Below are 22,270 nucleotides of genomic sequence, written 5' to 3'. Positions count from 1 at the left end.
GGTAGATTTAATTGAGCCTAATTTAATCCCAAGGATTCCGAATTTGAGCCATAATTTGAAGTCTATTGAGTGATTTTTTCGATCATAAACAACTTTTCTAGTGATGCAATTATGTTCGTCATAATTAGTTTCAGAGTAAAAATGATAAATTGGAAGTCTTGAATTTCCTGAGATGAAAAGTAGAGAGAAGCATGAAGGTGGAACAAGTTTTCTCTTCTAACATATGGAAAGAAGAGAAGGATAGAGAATGCGTTTGGATCCAACTTATCTGCGTTTACGTTTTCCAATTCACGTTTCAGCTCTTTTTTTTTTTTTTTTCCTGCACAGCTTTTAAGGGACAAAGGCTACTGTTCATGCCCTATGCATGAACAATAGGCGCAACTTTTTTCCTATTCAATCATGAACAGTGCACTGTGTACTATTTATGGACCCACAAACTTCACTTTTCAGCAACTTTTTTATTAAAAATGGGTCCCATAGCACTATTCACACATTTAAAAATTATTTTGCTACAGTATTTTCAGTTTTCAGTTTTAGTAAAATAAGTTCTATCCAAACGAACCCAGAGATAAGTTTCTCACTTTTTTAAGAAAATAAAATGCCTCTTTTTAAAAACAAGTTATAGGTTATCATTTATAGTAGTACATTATATGAGTTTTTCATTTATTTATTTTATTACTTTATTTTTATAATATTATAGGTTCATTTAATTTAAGACGTAAATTATGTTTGTTGTCCATAAACTTTCTCCTTACATTCATCGCATGTTTATATTCAAATAAAAAATGACTTTTGTTTCTTAGTAGAAAATGGTATAAAAACATATATACCCTTGCTTATGTTTATGTTCATGTTCGTGGTGCTTTTATATAATTGTTTTCTTCACCCAAAAAAAATAACCATTTATTATCAAATATGTTATAACTATTCTCATTGCTTTGGCTTAATTTAAAAGTGTTATCTAGATTGTTGTTATCACCATGCTTCTTGGTTTTGAGTGGAGAATGTTCAATTAAAGTGGAAGATCCTCTAAATGGAGGCTCAGATTGCTGCGTATGCTCCTTCTAGGAGCATGTGCATCTTTTAGTGCTCAATAACTCTATGTCAAATACCATCCAAGTTTCCTCTACTAGCATTCCATTTGTTTCAATGAAACAAATATAGAGATTAAGTGCACTCAAATAGAGATAATAATGAAATAAAAATAAAATGTGATATCCTCCAAATCAATTATTTTGATGAGGTGTTTAATTTAAAGATTGAATAGCCAATTTTCTGTAGGACCAGTCCCACTAATATTGAATCTCCAATATGCTAGTAGATTGAATTCTAATTTAACTAATCTGAGGTAGTGTCCTCGTTGCAAATGGGTGAACTGCGGCATTTGCAATCAAAGGTATTATACCAATGTATATGTAATCAACCAAGTTTGATAACTTGATGACATAATCAAACTTATGGACATTTAGGCTTCCTTTTAGTATCTCTATTTGGATGATTAAGTGCTTTTAAATAGTCCTCTTTCATATGCTTTGCATCAACATGCATTGGTCCACGTTTTAAAAAAAAATTGTGGTTTTGATAGTCGTATGCTTTGTTGCAGGTGTCTATGCCGGCGTGATAACATTCTTTTGTAATCATTTTGAATTGGTGAAACAACACAAGTAGATTCAAGATAATAACAAACAAGACAACAGAAATTAATAACAAACAAGATAATAGCAATTAATGCAGGCTTTGGAGGACTCCTTCCTGATTGGCTAGGAAGAAGGACTACAACATTATTTGCAGAAAAATTACTCAAAAGACATCAAAATTGCCACAAATTCAAAATCCTTTGTTAATTTAATTGAGCCTACTTTGATCTTGTATATGAGCCTGTGATGCTCATGACGATATAAATTAACCAAGGATTCCGAATCAGAGCCATAATTTTGAAGTCTTTTGAGTGATTTTGTTTATAGTGAACAACTTTTCTGATGTTACAATTGGGTTCATCATAATTAGTGTTAGAGTAAAGACGATGAATTGGAAATCCTTAATTTCTTATGATGAAAGGGAGAGAGAAGCATGAGGGTGGAACGGGTCTTCTCTAACATATGGAAAGAAGAGACGGGAAGAGATAAGTTTTTAACTTTTTGAGAAATTAAAATATCTCTTTTTAAAAACAACTTATAAGTTATTATTTTATAGTAATACATTCAATGATTTTTTTAAATTTATTTTATTACTTTATTATTATCATATTACTCCTTACATTTACCGCATGTTTATATTCAAGTAAGAAATGACTTATGTTTCTTCGTAGAATATAATATAAAAAACATATATACTCTTGGTTAAGTTTATGTTTATGTTTATGTTCATGGTGATTTTATATAATTGTTTTCTTCTCCCAAAAAATAGCCATTTGTCATCAAATATGCTATAACTATGCTCGTTGCTTTGGCTTGATTTGAAAGCATCATTTGGATTGTTGTTATCACCATACTTCTTGGTTTTGCGTGGAAGATTCTCTAAATGGAGGCTCAGATTGCTGCCCATGCTTCTTCTAGAATTTAAAGAGTGTGTGCTTCTTTTAGTGCTTGAGGACTCTACGTCAAATACCATCCAAGTTTCCTCTTCTAGCATTCCATTTGTTTCAATGAAACAAATATAGAGATTAAGTGCGCTCAAATAGAGATAACAATGAAAAAAATAAAATGTGATATCCTCCAAATCAATTACTCTGATGAGGTGATTAATTTAAAAATTGAATAGACAATTTTCTGTAGAACCAATCCCACTAATATCGAATCTCCGATATGCCAGCAAATTGAATTTTAATTTAAATAATCTGATGAAGTGTCCTTGTTGCGAATGGGTGAATTGCACCATTAATAATAATTAGTGCTGACTTTGGAGGACTCCTTTCTAGTAGGGAGGAAAAGCACTACGTTTATTACATAAAAATTACTCAAAATACTTCATAATTATGACTCGAATTCAAAATCCTTGCGATGCTCAGTATGACATAAATTAACCAAAGATTTCGAATACGAACCATAATTTTGAAGTCTTTTGAGTGATTTTTTCGATCGTGAACAACTTCTCTGATGTTGCAATTAGGTTCATCATACTTACTTTTAGAGTAAAGACGATGAATTAGAAATCCTTAATTTTCTAGGATATAAAGGAGAGAGAAGCATGAGGGTGGAATGAGTCTTCTCTAACATATGGAAAGAAGAGAAAGGGAGAGATAAGTTTTTCACTTTTTTAAGAAAAGAAAATGTCTGTTTTTAAAAACAAGTTAGAGGTTATCATTTTATAGTGATACATTATATGAGTTTTTTTTTTTACATATATTCATTTTATTACTTTATTATTATCATATTATAGGTTCATTTGATTTAACACGTAAATTATGTTTATTGTCCCTTAACTTTCTTCTTACATTTATCACATGTTTGTATCCAAATAAGAAATGACTCATGTTTCTTAGTAGAAAATAATATAAAAACATATATACTCCTGGTTATGTTTATGTTCATGGTGCTTTTATATCATTGTTTTCTTCACCCAAAACAAGTAACCATTTATCATCAAATATGCTATAACTATGCTCATTGCTTTATCTTAGTTTAAAAGCGTCATTTGGATTGTTGCTATCACCATGCTTCTTGGTTTTGCATGGAGAATGTTCGATTAGGTTGGAAGGTCCTTTAAATGGTGTTTTAGATTGCTATGTATGTTTCTTCTAGAATTTGAGGAGCATGTGCTTCTTTTAGTGCTCGAGAACTCTATGTCAAATACTATCCAAGTTTCCTCTACTAGCATTCCATTTGTCTCAAGGAAACAAATATAGAGATTGAGTACGCTCAAATAGAGATAACAATGAAAAATAAAAATGTGATATCCTCCGAATCAATTATTTTGATAAGTTGATTAATTTAAAGATTGAATAGCCAATTTTTTGTAGGACCAATCCCACTAATATTGAATCTCCAATATGCCAACAGATTGAATTCTAATTTAAACAATCTGAGGTAGTGTTCCCGTTGCAAATGGGTGAATTGTGCCATTTACAGTCAAAGGCATTATACCAATGTATATGTAATCAACCAAGTTTGATGATTTGATGACATAATCAAACTTATGGACATTTAGGCTTCCTTCTAGCATTTCTCTTTGGATGATCAAGTGCTTTTAAATAGCCTTCTTCCATATGCTTTGCATCAACGTGCATTGGTCGACTTCTTTTTTAAGTATTGTGGTTTTAATAGTCATATGCTTTGTTGTAGGTGTCTATCCTGGTGTGATGGTGTTCTTTCGTGATCGTTCTGACTTGGTGCACCAACACAAGTTAATGCTAAATGTAGTCAAGGTAATGACAAACATGGCAACAATAATTAGTGTTAGCTTTGGAGGACTCCTTTTTGATCAGCTAGGAAGACGGGCTACAATCTTATTTGTGGAAAAATTACTCAAAAGACTCCAAATTTATTACTTGGATTCAGAATCCTTGGTTAATTTAATTGAGCCTGTTTTGATTATTGTATATGAGCCCTGCGATGCTCACAATGACATAAATTAACTAAGGATTCCGAATCCAAGCCATAATTTTGAAGTCTTTTGAGTGACTTTTTGATCGTGAACAACTTTTCTAATGGTGCAATTAGGTTCATCATAATTAGTTTTGGAGTAAAGACAATGAATTGGAAATCCTTAATTTCCTGGGATGAAAATGAGAGAGAAGCATGAGAGTGGAACAAGTCTTCTCTAACATATGGAAAGAAAAGAAGGGGAGAGATAAGTTTTTCACTTTTTTGAGAAAATAAACATGTCTCTTTTCTTTTTCTTTTTTGAAGCCGAAACCAAATAATTTTCATTAATGTAGAAGACTAGAATCCAAATACAAAGCATCCACCACTGGCAGAGGATCGTCCTCCATCCATATAGTTTTCATTGTCAATTAATATAGCAAATCTAGCCAAAGCCTGAGCAACACTATTTGCACTACGCCTAACACAGTTAACCGAAATGGATCTAAAACCTGCAACCAAGCACCAAATATCTTCCAAGATTAACCCAAGCCGAGAGAAGTTTGGTTGAGCATGTGATACCGTCTTCATCACCATTGCATTATCACCTTCTAAAATCACCTCCGTAAAGCCAGCGTCTATAGCGAACTTGAGAGCTTTGTGGGCAAGCCATCACTTCCACCTCACCACACAACGCCACCTTTGGAAGATAGAACAGCCATCACTTTGCTTTTCCCTTTACGAATAATAGCCCCATAACTTGAAGCAGCTCCATTATTAAAGCAGGCGCCGTCAAAATTCAGCTTGAAGAAAGTTCCCTGCAGTGGTTGCCATGCCAGATGAGGTTTGGATTGAAACTGGCACACTCAGATGTTCTTGTGCTTTAGCATACTCCCTTAAATAACTCGAGGCACGTTGGTAAGGTCGTGATGGATGTTGGAAGACGCCCCCATGCAAGACTGTGTTCCATTGTTGCCAAATCTGCTAACATATAACCCAAAATAAATCCAATTCCTCAAATGACAGCTTCGGCATGAGACCAAATACCAGCTGCCTAAAATCTTCTTGCTTAATACATAATTTTTGAAACTTGATTACACTAACAGCCTATACACCCTGTGCAGCCCCACACCCCCAAAGCACATGCAATATCGTTTCAATGGCTCTCTGACAAAAGCCGCATCTTGCATCCTTCATCACCCTCCTGCGAACCAAATTATCCTGTGTGGGCAAAATGTTTTGACATGCCTTCCAGGATATTTTTCTAACCTTATTTGGAACTTTTGCCTTCCAAATCCATGACCAAAGTGAATCGTTTGCCCTTTGCACCGAGGTCTCCCCACTATTACTTTATGCCTTCTGCAATTGCTTAGCCACATGGTACCCGGACTTCACGGGTGTATCTACCATTCTTTGTGAATGACCAAACCAAGGCATCTTGCACACCCCACCTGCTCAAAAGAACTTGAAGAATAACTTCAGCATAAAATTGATGGAACAAGACGTTAATTCTTTCTCTATCCCACTGGTGGTTCTGCCAATCAATCAAATCTGATACCCTTCACTCCCAAATTTCCTCCTCAGGTTGGAAAATAACTCTTTTTGTTGGCTGTTTAGGTAACTAACAATCCTTCAAAACATGAATGGAAGCACCATTGCCCACTCTCCAAGAACACCCTTTCCTCAAGATCAGTTGAGCAACTATCAAACTTTTCCAAACGTAGGAACTATTTTGACAATCATTCGCCTCAAGGAAATCACACCACGAAAAATATTTTGCCATAAAACAGCCATACAAAAGAGAACTTTTGTCCTACAACAATCTTCATCCTTGTTTTGCTAGCATACCTAAATTAAAAAATCTTATATCTCTAAAGCCCATCCCACCCTCTTTCTTCGATTGTGTTAAAAAACTCTAATTTGTCCAATGTATTTTCCTTTCCTCACCAATTAGGCCCACCAAAATCTAGCACACATAGCATCCAATTCATCACACAATTTCCCAAACAATTGAAACACCCCCATCGTATAGGTGGGAATGGATTGAGCCACTGCTTTTATCAGAACCTCTTTTCTTGCCCTAGAAAGCAACTTCCCCTTCCAACCTTGCATCTTTTTCCAAACCCGTTCCTTAATGAAAGTAAAAGTATCATATTTCCTTCTTCTAATCAAAGTAGGCAGCCCCAAATAAGAATCGAACTTTTCCACTTTCTTCACCTTCAGTTTGTCAACAATCCATGCTTTTGGCTCCACAGACACATTGCTACTAAAATAGGCAGAAGACTTCTCAAGGTTGATGCATTGGCTCGAAACTTCAGCATATAGCTGTAGAGTATTTGAGACAACCTGCACTTCATCTTTATTAGCTTGGCAAAAAATCAAAGTGTCATCAGCAAAAAGCAGATTATTTATACAAGGAGCATTCCTACAGAATGCCACTCCATGCAGCCTCCCATCTAATTCTGCTTTAGCAAGGAGTGAAGTAAAACCTTCTGCCCATATCAAAAACAAATAAGAGAACAATGAATCTCCTTGATGAAGACCTCTAGAAGGAATGACATTCCCATATACTTTTCCATTGATCCGAACTGAAAAGGAAGGTGTAGAAACACACCTTATAACCCTATCCACCCAAAACTTTGAAAATCCCAATGTGATCATCATGCCCTTAAGAAAGCCCCATTCCACCCTGCCATAAGCCTTACTCACATCTAATTTAAGAGCTAATGACCCTTTTTACCCTTTTTTCTAATACACATGGCATGCAAAGTCTCATAGGCTACTAGCACATTATCAGTAATAAGGCAGCCAGGTACAAACTCACTCTGAGTAGGAGAATTTATCTGTGGCAAGATCAGCTTCAAACTGTTCGCCAAAATGTTTGAAATAGTTTTATATATCACATTACATAGGCTAATAGGTTTGAAATTTGCCATTTTTTCCGGTTTCTTAACTTTAGAAATCAGAACTATATGAGTGTAATTAATATTAGGTACCATATTACCAGAATGTAAAAAATTTAACACAGTGCATTCATACCATTAGGTCTAAGAGCATTTGTTAGTCCCATTTGGAACAACGTTGCTTTAACTTCTTCACTAGTATATGGCCTGGATAGAACCTCCAACATATCATCAGTGATTTTATCATTAACTGTATTGAGACATTCCTCCAATCTGTCACAAATGCCTTCTTTGAAAATATTCATGAAGTAATTAGACGCCATCTCCGACACTTCTTCAACCTCCTCCACCCAAACCCCATTAGCATTCTTGATTTCCTCAATATAATTCCTTTGCCTTTTTTGGGAAGCTTTGGAATGAAAGAATTTAGTATTCCTATCTCCATGCTTTAACTATGTCACCCGGGACCTTTGACACCAAAAGATCTCTTACTTCAGTAATAAATCATCAAGTTGTTTACTCACTAGTAGGAACTTACTTCTGCTGTCTTCGGTCATCTCACTTGCATTCATCAATTCCAATTTCTTTTGTAGCCTCTTAATCTCCTCTGTTTTGGGTTTGGTCTTTGAAGAACCCTATGCATGCAATTCAGCCCCATAAGCTTGGATTTGGTCCCTTACACCACTCAAACTCAGACTGCCACAACCACCTTTTGTCCACGCCTCAGTCACGGCTTCCTCACAATCTTCTCACAATAGCTAATTCTCCTCAAACTTGAAGCCACCAGCCCCCCTTCCTTTGACCCGCCTATCTTTTGTGGTTTTCAATAGGATAGGAAGATGACTATAGGCATGGCTGAACAGATGGGAGATCGAACTTGCAGGAAATTTTTCAATCCAAACTTTGTTAGCCATGGCTCTATCTAGCCATTGTTTTGTATGAGTTGAACCTGGCTGCCTATTTGTCCATGTAAATTTATGCCTAGTGAACCCCAAATCTATCAATTCACATTCCTCCAAGGCAACTCGAAAATCCTCCATCTAGTTATGATAAGGTGCATGGAGACTTTGTTTCTCAAATGCATGAAGTATGGAATTGAAATCACTTATGCAACACCAAGGACCCTCAATGAAAGACCGTAAATGAGATAAAAGAGCCTATGACTTCCGCTTTTCATTTGCCTTTGGCCATCCATAGAACCCTATGAGGTACCACACAAAAGCATCATCTTCCACTACCTTTGCTAAAATATGGTTGTCAGTAAATTTAATAACATCCAATTCATTTCCTCCTTCCAAAGTAAAGCCAACCCTCCACCCGAATTTGGCCTTTTCACTATCAATTTATTTTAAAAAAGTAAATCATCACAATGCTTCTCAAAACTACTTCTATCTAACCTTGTTTCCATCAAGAAGCATACATCGAGAGCTTGTTCCCTCACTAGTTTGTTTCCCAAGCCCTTGGTAGTTCCAACTTAAAAGCCTCATTATTTTTGGCAAGGGTGTTGCAACACCCCTGTTGCTTCATTCATGTATGAGTCCTCATATACCTTCCCCCTCTTCCTTTGCTATTTTTTTCCTCTACCTCCCCATCAATAAACATAGCCAACATGTTTCTTTTACCCAAGATAGACTTAGCTCATTCTTTTATTATTCTCATAGGCCCAACATCCATACAGACTAGCCTAGTTCATGTAGGTTGCTTTTCAATATTACTCAACCCAACCCCTTCTTCATTACTTTGCACGTGCTCCTCTTGTGTAGATGGCTCCAAATTAGTCCCCCCATTTAGGCTTGAATTTTGAACACCCAAAACTAAGGATCATGAATCTCTGCTTTCCTTATCCACTCTCCCAATCCTGTGATTCTCGGCTCTGTTCCCGCTACCTACCAAATCGTCTCTAACAAATCGAGTTTCACCTTCCACAATGTCCATAATCGTTTTGATAGGGTTCCTCTCCTCACCGCTCACCGCCCCGCTTTAATCCACCTCTGTCGTACTTTGTGAAGCACTCTGTCCCTCCCTTACTCCTTTGTCTCCATCATGGCAATCTTCCTTTACAAATCCCCTAATGTGGTGATCGTGCCCTTCCACCTGTTGTCTTCAGCCAGACCCGTAGCCACATTCCACATCAACCCTAGTTTTTGTTTTACTAAAATATTGAGCACAGTATCGCAAATCATGACCAAGAAGTCCACAGTAATGGCAAAAGACTGGCAACTTTTCAAACATAAGATTTACCCAGTATTTCCTTCCATTCGACCCTGCCAGAAAAGCCCCTCGACGTATTTCTTTTTCTAACGGAATAGCTACCTTGACCCTTATAAATTAATTTTGGCTATCGTTGTTGCACCTCCTCTCAACTTCCAAAACCCTACCCAATCGGTTCCCTACTTCCTCTACTACCCGAGATGTTCTCATATCAAAATGAGCCCCCCAGATTTGTACCCACAAAGATACTGAATCAAACTTGACATTCGTCGCCGTCATCCCTAACTTCCATTTGGTTAACAACAATGCTTGATTATCAAAACTCCATAGGCCTCCTGTATATACTCTATCCAACTCAAACTCGGATCTAAACTTAAACTAAAATAAGTTTGACCCCACTTCAATGACTTGCACTCCATCTTCCAGTCCCCACGCTTTTTTGAGTGTAACTAGAGCTGCTTTTTTATTAAAAGGTTTGCAGGTTAAGAACTTGCCAATAAGTCTCAACACATAGCTCTCTATTTCTTCTTTTCGACCTTCATCAGATATAGTAATAATCTCTTCTTCTTCCAAAGTTAATTTCATCTTCTCAAAAATCTGTGAGACGTCGTTTGCCATGATTGTTGATTCTGCAAAAGGAAAAAAAATGCAGCCCCGTAGGAAACCCTAAGGGAGAGAAGTTTCGTAGTATACGAGAGAGAGAGAGAGCTCCTACAAATGAGGAGAACTATTAAACATGTCTCTTTTTAAAAACAAGTTATAGGTTATCATTTTATAGTAATACATTATATTAGTTTTTTTAAATTTATTTTATTATTATCATATTATAGGTTCATTTAATTTAACACGTAAATTATGTTTGTTGTCCCTAACCTTTCTCATTACATATATTGTAAATTATGTTTTTTTTAGAAGACATCATAAATTATGTTAAAGGCATGTTTTAAGTATAAATTACATATGTAAATGCAGTGGTGGAGTCATAAAATTTATTTAGGATGGACCAATCTAAATATATGTAAGAAATTAAATTCAAAGAATAACTTATACACACACACACATAAAAAATATGTTTGTAACATGGTTTAACATATGTTATTTTCTTTCCCTAAAAAAACATATGCTATTTTTCTTACGTTTAACAAAGTATTTACATAAAGTATATATATAACATTAATAAAAATGAATGTACCAAATAGCATGTTAATGTAAATGAACGGATAGTATGATAATAATATAATAAACAAAAAATCCCAAAAAACCTCATATAATTTATCACTATAAAATAATAACTTATCATTTTTTATAAAAAAAATACATGTTTATTTTATCAAAAAAGTGAAAAACTGGTCTCTCTCCTTCTCTTCTTTCCATCTGTTAGAGAAGATCCATTCCACCCTTATGCTTCTCTCTCCTCTTCATCCCATGAAATTCCAGATTTCCAATTCACTGTCTTTACTCAGGAACTAATTATGATGCACCTAATTACACTATTGGATTCATATGCATTATGTTGTTTACTTTATCTATCTTGAATTTTTAATCTCATAGATGGGCCCTGTGATGCTCACAACGACATAAATTAACCAATGATTTTGAATCCGATCCATAATTTTGAAGTCTTTTAAGTGATTTTTCAATCGTGAACAACTTTTTTCTGATGGCGCAATTAGGCTCATCTTAATTATTTTCAGAGTAAAGAAGATGAATTTGAAATCCTGAATTTCCTAGGATGAAGAGGAGAGAGAAACATGATAGTGGAATGAGTCTTCTCTAACATATGAAAAGAAGAGAAGGGGAGAGATCAATTTTTCACTTTTTTGAGAAAATAAACATTTCTCCTTTTAAAAACATGTTAAAGGTTATCATTTTATAGTAATACATTATATGAGTTTTTATTTATTTATATTATTATATTATTATCATATTATAGATTCATTTAATTTAACACGTTATTTAGTACGTTAATTTTTATTAGTGTTATATATATACTTGATGCAAATACTTTGTTAAATGTAAGAAAAGTAAAAATGATTTTTTTAGGGAAGAAAATGACATATGTTATACCATGTTACAAACATATTTTATGTGTATATCAATATATATAGGCTTTTCTTTGAATTTTTTTTTAAATTTTTTATATTTAGCTTGGCTCACCCTGAACTAATTTTTTTGCTCCACCATTGCATATACATATACATACATAATTTATACTTAAAACATGTCTTTAACATAATTTATAATGTCTTAATTTTTTTTTTCTATAGATGTAAGGATATATTAAGAACATGCAATTCAACGATTGGATTTTAAAATTTACACAAAATATAAAGATATAGTAGGATTTTGAAGGGTTGGAGAGAAGCCTTTTTTGACATATAAAATAGTGAAAAAGTAAAAAAGGTAAATGTGAAAAGTTAGAAAAGTCATAAAATTATATATAAGAACTCACTTTTTATATTTTACATATTTACTTTTCAAAACACTACATTTCACATTAGATTACTTATTGTACACCATGTTTAAAATATCAAATTTCCTTAATTTTTTACTATCAAGATACATAAATGAAGAATAAAAAATTAAATGCAAAATAAATAGTGCACATGTAAATTTACATAATTACTGTAACAATTTTACAGTATTTCACCTTTAGTTTATTTGACGTGGGTGAGTTTATAGTTTAAACACATTAATAGAACACTTTTTATTTATTTATTTTGCATTGTCTAATACAAATGCTCATTGATATGAGAGATGAGAGAGTGAAAAAAAAAAAGAAAAAAGTAAATGCCAAAAGTTAAAAAAGTCATAAAATTTGATAATTCAAGAGTCATAAAAAAGTCAAGTTTTTAATTTTCATCCCAACTCTTAAAAAAAAAAAAAAATCACAAAGGGACAATTAAATGGAACAGAATTAAAAAAAGTAAAATAAAAATGAACGGACACGATTCAATCAAAACCATCTGCATCACAATAAGCTCAAACCCTAGCTATATATATTCCTTACCCACCCAACCCTCCCCGTTCCTCTTCTATAAACCCTAGGTCTCCACAAAAACTCCATCAGCTCAAAGCAGCTTCTGCGCGTCCAAGTCTCAAATCCAAGTACTCTACCTCTCTCTCTCTCTCTCTCTCCCTCTCTCTCTCTCTCTGAATGTATAAGTTTGATATTGATTGACTAATGTTGTTTTTTTTTGTTTGATTTAGCAGAAATGAAGGTTGTCGCTGCATACTTGTTGGCCGTGTTGGGAGGCAACACAACTCCTTCCGCTGAAGACTTGAAGAACATCCTCGGATCAGGTTTGTATGACCGATTCTCTCAATTATAATGATTTTCAAGCAATTTGTTTTCGTTATAGTTTGCATTTCTGTTTCTTATAGAAATGTCATTTGAGGTTCACATGTGTATTTTGTTTAGGTTACTGGCTATGAAATTTTATGAGTATTATGGTTCTGTCTATGGGTTTTGGTATTTTATGAATGTTTGATTTGCATGTTTTTTTTTTCAAGCTAATTCTTCATATGGGCATGTTTATCGAGAATGAATAAAGAAATTAAAAATAGTACAGTTTCTTTATGGGTATTTAAAAAAAAAAAATGCGTGCCCTCTTGTTAAATGTCAAGATTTCAGCTGTTTTAGTTTGTGTTTTGCTTTGGGTCATAAGTTTTTTGGTGCAATGATTTGGTTGATGCTTAATTATGGTAAGATTTAGCTGGTCGTATTAGAGGTGTTATGCTGTTTTGCTGTTGCTTTTTATGAATGTGGTTTTGTTTGATTTTTGTAACTATTGGGGGTTGGCTTATATGTCAAATAATTGTATTACACGAACGGCGTTTTTCCCAATTTGTTTCTGTTTAATTCGGATGTTCTATTGGGGTGTATTTAGTCCAATTATCTGAGTTGGAAATAATCTTCGATGAAGTTGATTCGATGTTAAATATTTGCAAATGGAGATAATCTTATATGCTTTGTATTAAAGCGGGTTTCTAGTGCTTGTTTTTTTGTTCTATGATGTATATTGAAATATTGAAGTACATACCAGTACAACAAGGGTACACATATAAAAGCTTCATAGAACAGAGAATTAAATTTGAGACATTATTGTTGTGTAGTTTTAGTGATTTGCAGCTGATTCTTTGTTGAACTGCAATTTGGATGATAAGATTTTGAGGTTTTCCTAAGGAAATGAAATTAGTTTGGCTTGCAGTTGGGGCTGAAGCTGATGATGATAGAATTGAGTTGCTCTTGTCTGAAGTCAAGGGAAAAGATATCACAGAGCTGATTGCAGCTGGTAGGGAGAAGTTGTCATCAGTGCCTTCTGGTGGTGACGCTATTGCTGTTGCTGCACCTGGTGGTGGTGCTTGTGGAGCTGCCCCTGAAGCTGTTGGTGCTGAGTCAAAGAAAGAGGAGAAAGTGGAAGAGAAAGAGGAGTCTGATGACGTAATATTTTATCACATTCTTCATCACAATGAGCAAAACCTTAATTGTTTATGTCTTGTCTTATATTAAAAAAACTGGTAAAGCAGTTTTTTCATTTTGCTAACTTCAAAATTTGTTTGTTTTAATGCAGGATATGGGTTTCAGCCTCTTTGACTAAGAGATTGGACTGGCAGGTTGTGCGTATGAAGGCTCTTTTAATCTAGTGCTTTTGGTAGAATGTTACAAGTTTTTGTCTGTAGTTGGATATGGTTTTAGATGTTGATGAGCTATGGTATTTTTTTGGCTTGGATAACAAAGTTATATCAGACGTTTCTTTTATAGTTGCTAAATTTTGGATTTGTGTCAATCATATTAGTTATAATTGCTAAATTTTTGGATTTCATCATATGGGTTACGATTCTCTTAAATTCAATGCTATTGAGGTTCTTATAGTTTGTGGCAACTGCAAGTGTAGGGTATTTATTAACTGTGAATGGTTTCATTTTGTCTGAATGCTTCTTTAACCAGAGATTAATGTTGCACATTATTGTTAGTGGATTCTTAGTTGTCCATTTGATAGTGCGTTGATTGAGTTCATCATGCCTATGGGCTATGGGCTATGGGCGAGTTAGGTCTGCTTTTTTGTTTGGGATGCAAAAGACGATTGTTAACGTCTCTTATGCCAGACAATAACAGAGTTGGAATGCCTCTCGAATAAAGATTACAGCCTCTTATGCCAAACATGTACGGGGTTGGAATGCCTCTCAAATAAGATTAGTGCTGCATTTGTTTGTTCGATTTGGTTTTATCTTACTATTTTTTGGTACATCAATAATTGGAGGGGGGGGGGATTTGAATGATGGATATTTTCGTTGGAAACAAAGAGATGCCTTCGTTGGAAATTAAGAGATGCCAACGAAATGTGCTACAAGTTACTGTTGCTTAGGTGAAAGTTGCTTGAATTTATGTGCATGGGTCGTGCTTGGCTGTTAGGAATTGAAATGGTCTTGTGATCCAAGTTGTCATCTTTGGATAATATTAGAAATCGAAGTTACTTGTCAAAGGCAGGATATCGTTAGAATTTCAATTAAATGCTCTTCAGGCACATCCTGACTATGCTGGTGGCCATCACTGTGCTTACCATCATTGAATTGCCTAATTGGTTAGTGGATTTGTGCAAGCAATGAGGCAATTGTGCAACTAAATTTTTAGACGGTAGCGAACGGTACAAATAAATCATTCTAATCTTAAGGTATGTATCGAAGAGTTTATTTAGGGTGTATATGGATACGTTTATTTTGTTAATTGAAAAAAAAAAAAATTGGTTACTATTCACACTAAAAAATACTGTTCATATGTCTTGATGCATTGTTCATGTCTCATGAACATTGCACCAAGCGCTGGTAAAAAAAAAAGAAACCAAAAATGCATAAATGCAGGGTTGAAGATGCAATCTAAATGCTTACTTAATTATCTTTTTTAGAAGTTACGATGTCTAAAAAATACTATTGTATTTTTTAGAAAGTTGAAATTAATCAAATAAAAAAAAAAAGGTTGTTCTTGGGAGTAATTCTAAAGAAATCCCAGAGTACAGAGAATAGTGCTCACTTCTATGGTGGAGTTTACTTATTAAATTCATAGTATGGTCTATTATGAATGTAAGAGGAAGGAGTATTATTTCTTTATGCTCCGGGAGTTCTTTAATTTAGACAGAGATTGGTTCAGTTGGGTCCCTTGGAGAACGGAAAAATACTAGTGGAGAAGAGTTTAGAATGTTTTTGGTTTTGCCATTTCGGCAATTGAAAATTACTAGCATTCCCATAAAAGGTCAATGTACCGATCAAAAGACAGAAACGGTGAAATTGGTTTCTTCCAACGTATGCTATAAAAGACTGAACGAAAAAAAGGGCAAATTGAAATCTATAAACAAAAGGGCAAATTATAACTTACCAATTTGTGGTTTGACTGAGATTTAAGTTTCTTATTTGTAGTTTAAAATTTGACACTTTACCCACCTGAGGTTTGATCAAAATTTAAGTTTCTTACCTGTGGTTTGAAATTCCATGATACAAGTGTTCCAATGGATAGTTTTTGATCTTATTTGATCTTGTATTTTTATGTTTTTTTTGTGTTTTTGGAGCAAATAGATAAAAAAGTTAAGCAAAATTACATATTTAGCTCTATTTTTAGTAGAAGTTGATTATAGAAATCTAACTAAGCTAACCTCAGGTGGATAAAGTGTCAAATTTTAAATCACAGGTAGGCAACTTAAATTTTGATCAAATTATAGATGGATAAATTGTAATTTGCCCTAAACAAAAATTAAACAAACTCAATACAGATACAATTGCAAAGTGTGATGAAGGTGGATATCAAATTCTTATTGTGTGTGTGTATATATAAAGAAGTAGAAGTAATAATTAGAAAATTTGTTTGGGGTCTTATTTTTAGATTTAAATTTTTTCTTGACAAGACTTGATAATGACTAACGAATTTTAGATAAAAGGTTTTTATAGTAGCTTCAACTGGTGATATCATTATTTCCAAAGGAAGGCCTTGTTCACCATATTGTTCGTGGAAGAAGCAAAAATACTAGCATTGGTACATGGGTTGAGAGAGAGAGAGAGAGAGAGATGAAGACGAAGGGTTGAGAAATGAAATAATTTGGATTAGGGAGTGTGTGCATACATGAGTTAAAAATACGTTGTTTTGAGTTAAAAAATTAAAGAAAGGAAGAAAGAAAAATGTTATGTTCTTATTCTTTTGCCATGCCCCTATTCCTTTTCCATGAGTGATGGACATGGCAACCACCAAGCTATTAGGGTGGCACTCCAGCAGCCCATATTAAGGGACTTTGTCCTTAAAGCTTCAGCCTCTCCTTTCCCTCCCCTCTACCCACACTTCCATCAATATATATGTGCATACTCTCATTCTAAAAGATACATGAAGTGATGAGAATTCAAAGAGAGATATTATTTTGATAAAAAGAGAGAGAGAGAGAGATTATTATACAACAAAGAACAAGACAATCTTTGTATTTGTATTTGGAGGGGATTTTAAGAAGAGGATTCGTCATTGGACTATACACATTAATTTGCATATATTCAAAGTTAAACGTTATTTGTTGATTTGGTTAAATTAATTGTGTAAAAAACAACAATATTAGATCGAATCAAAAACCAAAATAGTTGAACTTTGAACATCTAAAACTGCAATTGATTATTCAAGTTGGAAAACTAACTAGAATGAAAAATTATGTTAAAGTATGAAATGATCATTTTGGTCCTACGATCTTTTTTTGATAATCCTACTCCTAATCTTTGTAATGCTACGAACCTTAACTTTTCAAATAAGGCAAGAGTTTTGTAGTTCAGTGATATTGCTTGATCTCTTTTATAAAGAGAATTGTAGTTTAAATATCTCATTCTCACTTGTTGTAATAAAGGAAAAAAAAACTCTATTTCATTATCTGATGGGGCTTTGCCTTGAACTTGAGCCTGGTTTGGATATATGTACGTGGAGTTCTGGCCCTTCTGGGCATAAATAAAAGTGAATTGTTCAATGCGTGCTGCTCGTTCTAAATTCTAAAAAGAAAATTATAAAAATATGTGAAAAAGAGAAAGGGCCCAACCGGGTTCGAACCGGTGACCTCTTGATCTGCAGTCAAATGCTCTACCACTGAGCTATGGACCCTTGTTGCTTCTAAAGAGAACTTATTATTATTTGTCTTAACAAAACAACGCTTGGCGCGTCACGCCTCTAAACATTCTTGTGAACTCTCGTCTTTCAAACCCCTCTCTCTCAACCCCACATCACAGCACCCACCACCTCTAAATCCGAATAGAGCATAAAATCTCAGAGATTTTTAGCTGCGATTCCAATTTAGAGGTGGTGAGTGTTATGGAACTGGGTTGCGCGGCGTCTTAAGTTTCGAAAATTTTCAATTTCTACACTGATCACATGAATTGTGCAATTAGATTGTAGTACTATTTGTTGTTCTTATTGTGTACTTGATTGATATGACTAACAATATTCCTTGATGCCTAGGAGCTTGGAGGGAACAGTGGAGAATTGTACATCGTGGTTGCAAGTGGCTATAAGTTGAAATTTCAGGTACATCAATGCGTGCGTATGAAGTGTTTGTGAAAATGTCCCAATGAGCTTTTTTTTTTTTATTGTTCGTGCTCATTTTTTAAATTTTGAAACATTCCCATTTGAAGTTGGTTGCTTTAAATTTGGTCGTGATTGTGTTGTGTTATCTCTTTGGGGGAGAATAAAATGCATGCATCGACACGGGATTTCGAGTTGTCAAGAGAACAATTTCCAGGCTTACCAAGTTGGTGGTAACCTGTCTTGTAAGGTTGGAATCAAAATTGCAGCAGACTGTAAAAAGAACCAACTGTTCATAGCTGCTAAAAATAAATAGCAACCCATACCCGGATGTTGCTGATTTTTAGCTTGTAAATAGCAACTGGGGTATTTTTACATCCTAATACTAATGCTCTAAGCGACTTTTAATATGAGTTCAACAGCTTCACAAACAACCATGCATATCCAATGTACACTTACGTAGCATTAATCTACATTTTGGTTTTCCATACAGGTATCAGAGTTTCAAAAGCACTTAATTATCCAACTAAATCCATCTGTATGATTACTATCATCAATTCATCATCCAAATAACTAATCCTTCTATAATCATATCAGCCTTGAATGCTGGTGGTGATGTAGTTAGCAACAGCATAGTGATTTCTCAACTCAGCCTTTTGCAAAGTTTTGAGGCTCGTAATTAACCTTCTTTAACTTTCACATTATTCTTCTTCTCTTCTTTTTTTTTTTTTTTAATAGTCATCACTCAAAAACCCAAGTAATTAATCTGAAACCAACTTAAGATTTTAAAAGTGAAGCGAAAGGGTGATAATTCAAAAGATTAGACAAATAATAAATCAATCTTGCCTTGTGCCCAACTGACTGAACCTGATGAGTGATGATGGTAATCAAGTAATTAATTATTGCAAACTAATTACTCCAGTAAACTCTAACTCAAATGACACTTACTTGTAAAAGCAAGAAGAATGGCGACTTCTAGAGTTCAATGGAACACTAAAGCCACAATTTTTTTTACAAACTGCTGATGTAATGAGTAATTATTCATAAATAAAAAAGTAATGTTAGTTGTAAGTTAGATGAGAGCCAATAAGAATTTGCTACATCAATATTTTTTAAAAATATTGTAAAATATTTAGCGGCTATAACATTAGTTGAGAAAGGAAAGGAAGCAATTTTAAAATTTGATAAAACACCAATCACTGATTCACCATATGAACCATTATACTCTCTCTCTCCCTCTTAAATCAAAATTTTATTTTGGGATTGGCCATGGACCATGGTCCCCTTAGCCTCAACATACACTAGCCAATTGTAGCATCGCTAAACCCTAATGCTCAGTTTATAAATTCATCCCTTCCTAGGTCCTATCAGGGAAAAAAAAAACATGTTGTTGTAATTCTATTCCTCATCAGTCATGGAATTTCATTCTCTGTATCCCAAGCAGGACCAAGATACTTCACTTTGTTGGCTAATTTATTTCATACTATTATACACAAAAAAAAAAAAAAAAATTGTGACTTATTTCAAGGAGCATTGTCTATTTTACACAATAACTTACACATATAGTATACACTCACCAATACTTTTGCACAAAATTTAATTTAAAAAATTGGGTGTGAAAAAAAAGTATTTTCTTTGTATTGTTTAAGGTGTGTAAGTGAGTGTGTGCCATAGAAATTTCTCTATTTTGGAAGTCACATTTTCTCCGTGTGTGATATTATTTTCTCAATGATTGTACACTTTCTTCCACATCTTTGCCTACAAAACATTATACACTTTAAATGGTACTATTTGTAAGTATACAATTGCACTTGGACCCAGAAACGAATGCTGGGCTTAGGCCCAATGAGCCTTATACAATAAAATTTGTAGAGTATGGGTTTGAAATCTAGGCTCGGGATGTTAGAAGTTCGATTAACAGGCTAAAGTGTTACAATATGTGCAAATGATGAACAAATATGACAAATAGATCTCCTCGGACGTAAGCCGATGATGATTTGTATAAATATTCTCTCTTTAGGCCAAAGTTTACAGTCCTTAGTTCCTATTTTTCTTTTTAGCAGAAAGTGTTGATCCCTTTCTCTTTCCACTCTCGTTTTATTATATACTTCTCCTTCACTGGTTCATACACATGTCATACAAATCTTCTCCCTGGATACTTGTCGCATCCACCGCCACCTTGAAGTCTTCAAACAAATAGCAGGGAGGCTGCATCCTACTGTTCAGAGGTCATTTCCCCATTAATGCGGCCAGGGAGGTAGATGCAGGGTCTTTAATGTGGAGGTAGCAGCCTTTTCCCTAGATATTTCTATCACATCCTTGCGTTTAGAGGGTGCTTGGATCACCCTCTTACCCATCAGTTTTTCCATAATTTTGCCTTTAACCTTCTTGGCAAGTCCCAGGGTCATTGCCGGGCCTGTCCGAGGAAACATTCTTCCTCGGACAACTCCTCGGACCTTTACAGTGCAGATTGACTTGTGGGCCTGGAGACTTTAATCAAAAAACAAACTAGTACCCGTTAATAAAGCCCAAAACCCAAATGTTTATTCGGGAATTTTTACCCCCCACACTATTCATGTAAACTAATCCATGCCTTTTCAGTTTTCAAAACAATTAAAATTATCATGATTTTTATTTGTTTTTTATTTATTATGTTTTTCATATTTGAAAATCCTTTTTTTTTTCCCCCTTTTATCCTCCTTCCTCCTTTTGCTGTCTTATATATTAACCTAATTCTATTATTAACATGGTTCTAAAAAAGTATCAATCCATACCATTAAACCATGTAATGTTAATGACATGGTTATGAAAATCCTTACCGATGATCATAAGAAAAAAAAAAACAAACACGATTGTTCTTTCTGACCTATTTCTATTAACAACGCAAGCAGGTCAGTGGATGTGTGAACTTCTCATTGAGATCCATCTTTGGTTGCCAATGCTGTGTGATTGTAAATTGGTTTTGAAAGAGTGGTGTAAGATTATTTCTAGTTCTTATTTTAAGGACCTTTTAAGAAAGAGAAACACCACCAAGTTAGAAGAAAAAGATTTATCGTCTTTGTTAGGCTTCTACATAATTGCATTTTTACCTACTTCATCTATGGTTTCAGAGGACTACTTCAAATCAACGTAAAAAATCTGCTATTGTTCATTTATTGCTTGCTCAAATGGTATGTTGCTTTTCGGTAATCATCATGAGCAAATCTACTACCTTCGTAATGCCACAAGTTGAACACATATTTCCTTACCCAAATTGTCCATGCTTACCGAAGGGCTGCAATGGGATTTCATTTTGAATATATGACTCAAAAGTTTGTGTTTGTACGCGTTGCCTTGCTAGATCACTTTGAAATGCTTCTTGAAGAAATAATAGCCCAGACCACACTGAACAGAACCCAAGAGAGCCATTTAGTTGGAAGACGTGGTAGCATTCACATGCCCACAAAATTAGGCCCAAAAACAATATCAATTTTTTAAAATGTTTTTTTAATTATAAATAGCCCAATTAATTCTAACTTCTTGTATATTTTTCATACAAAATTAGAAATATTGAAGGGTTAAAAAAATTACATATTATTTTTTAGTTAATATTTATAAATTTTTTTGTAAATATAAACATAAACATACGAATGTTGTCTTTGTCTTATTTTGAGCCTATAGACATATTTTAATCTTCATTCAAATTTGAGAATAGGGAAATATGGAAATTGAAATGTCAACATATGAATTTATTAGGCCATTTACCTCTTCATCCTTTGTTTTTAAAATATAGACCAGAGTCTTCATAACTCATCATCCGTGCTTAAGCTTCAAAGTCTTTAAGTTCTAAACAAGTTTTAGTATCCAAAGATAATTCAACATTATTTTGGCGCATTCTTCCACTTATTATTTATTTTATTGACTCTTATTTCAGCATAATTCTATTGGGTACAAATGCAGCTTTAGGTAAGTCTTGAAGTGTTAGAAGAGTCAATTCTCTTCCACCTATTCAAATATAAATACATTTCAAAGCAATTTTTAAAGTATAAAATTATACATTACACATTCATTATGTATATGTAAATGTTTTTTTTTTAATTTTCTATTAAAATTTATTTATTTAT

General features: G+C 34.0%; 1 protein-coding gene, 1 long non-coding RNA gene and 1 other non-coding gene across 4 annotated transcripts; 2 read left to right on the top strand and 1 right to left on the bottom strand.

Annotated features, from left to right (window-relative positions):
* The first annotated feature begins 12,599 nt into the window (after window positions 1-12,599).
* On the top strand, window positions 12,600-14,460 carry LOC142606820 (large ribosomal subunit protein P2B-like). Of its 2 annotated transcripts, none has more exons than XM_075778170.1 (4): window positions 12,600-12,742; window positions 12,845-12,937; window positions 13,846-14,078; window positions 14,209-14,460. In XM_075778170.1, the coding sequence occupies exons 2-4, from the start codon at window positions 12,850-12,852 to the stop codon at window positions 14,233-14,235; spliced, it is 348 nt and encodes a 115-aa protein (XP_075634285.1). In that variant the 5' UTR covers window positions 12,600-12,742; window positions 12,845-12,849; the 3' UTR covers window positions 14,236-14,460. The 2 variants fall into 2 exon arrangements, with proteins under 2 accessions (XP_075634285.1, XP_075634284.1); XM_075778169.1 differs by having other exon boundaries at window positions 12,601-12,742; window positions 12,848-12,937.
* Window positions 14,461-17,678: 3,218 nt separating this feature from the next.
* On the bottom strand, window positions 17,679-17,750 carry TRNAC-GCA (transfer RNA cysteine (anticodon GCA)). The gene has a single exon. It is a non-coding gene; the product is annotated as a tRNA-Cys (tRNA).
* A 72-nt stretch (window positions 17,751-17,822) lies between these two features.
* LOC142605523 (uncharacterized) lies at window positions 17,823-18,580 on the top strand. The gene is made up of 2 exons (XR_012839072.1): window positions 17,823-17,948; window positions 18,105-18,580. It is a non-coding gene; the product is annotated as an uncharacterized LOC142605523 (long non-coding RNA).
* The last annotated feature ends 3,690 nt before the right edge of the window (window positions 18,581-22,270 follow it).

This window comes from Castanea sativa, chromosome 8 (genome assembly GCF_040712315.1).
Source record: "Castanea sativa cultivar Marrone di Chiusa Pesio chromosome 8, ASM4071231v1".
NCBI classification, from domain to species: Eukaryota; Viridiplantae; Streptophyta; class Magnoliopsida; order Fagales; family Fagaceae; genus Castanea; species Castanea sativa.
Note: the sequence above shows the minus strand (reverse complement) of the source record. Positions and strands in the feature narration are given on the sequence as shown.

Coding starts and splice junctions, on each gene's coding strand:
- LOC142606820 (XM_075778170.1), top strand. CDS start 12,850: ATGAAGGTTGTCGCTGCATACTTGTTGGCCGTGTTGGGAGGCAACACA. Junction 12,938..13,845: donor GAAGAACATCCTCGGATCAG/GTTTGTATGACC, acceptor TTTGGCTTGCAG/TTGGGGCTGAAGCTGATGAT. Junction 14,079..14,208: donor AGAAAGAGGAGTCTGATGAC/GTAATATTTTAT, acceptor GTTTTAATGCAG/GATATGGGTTTCAGCCTCTT.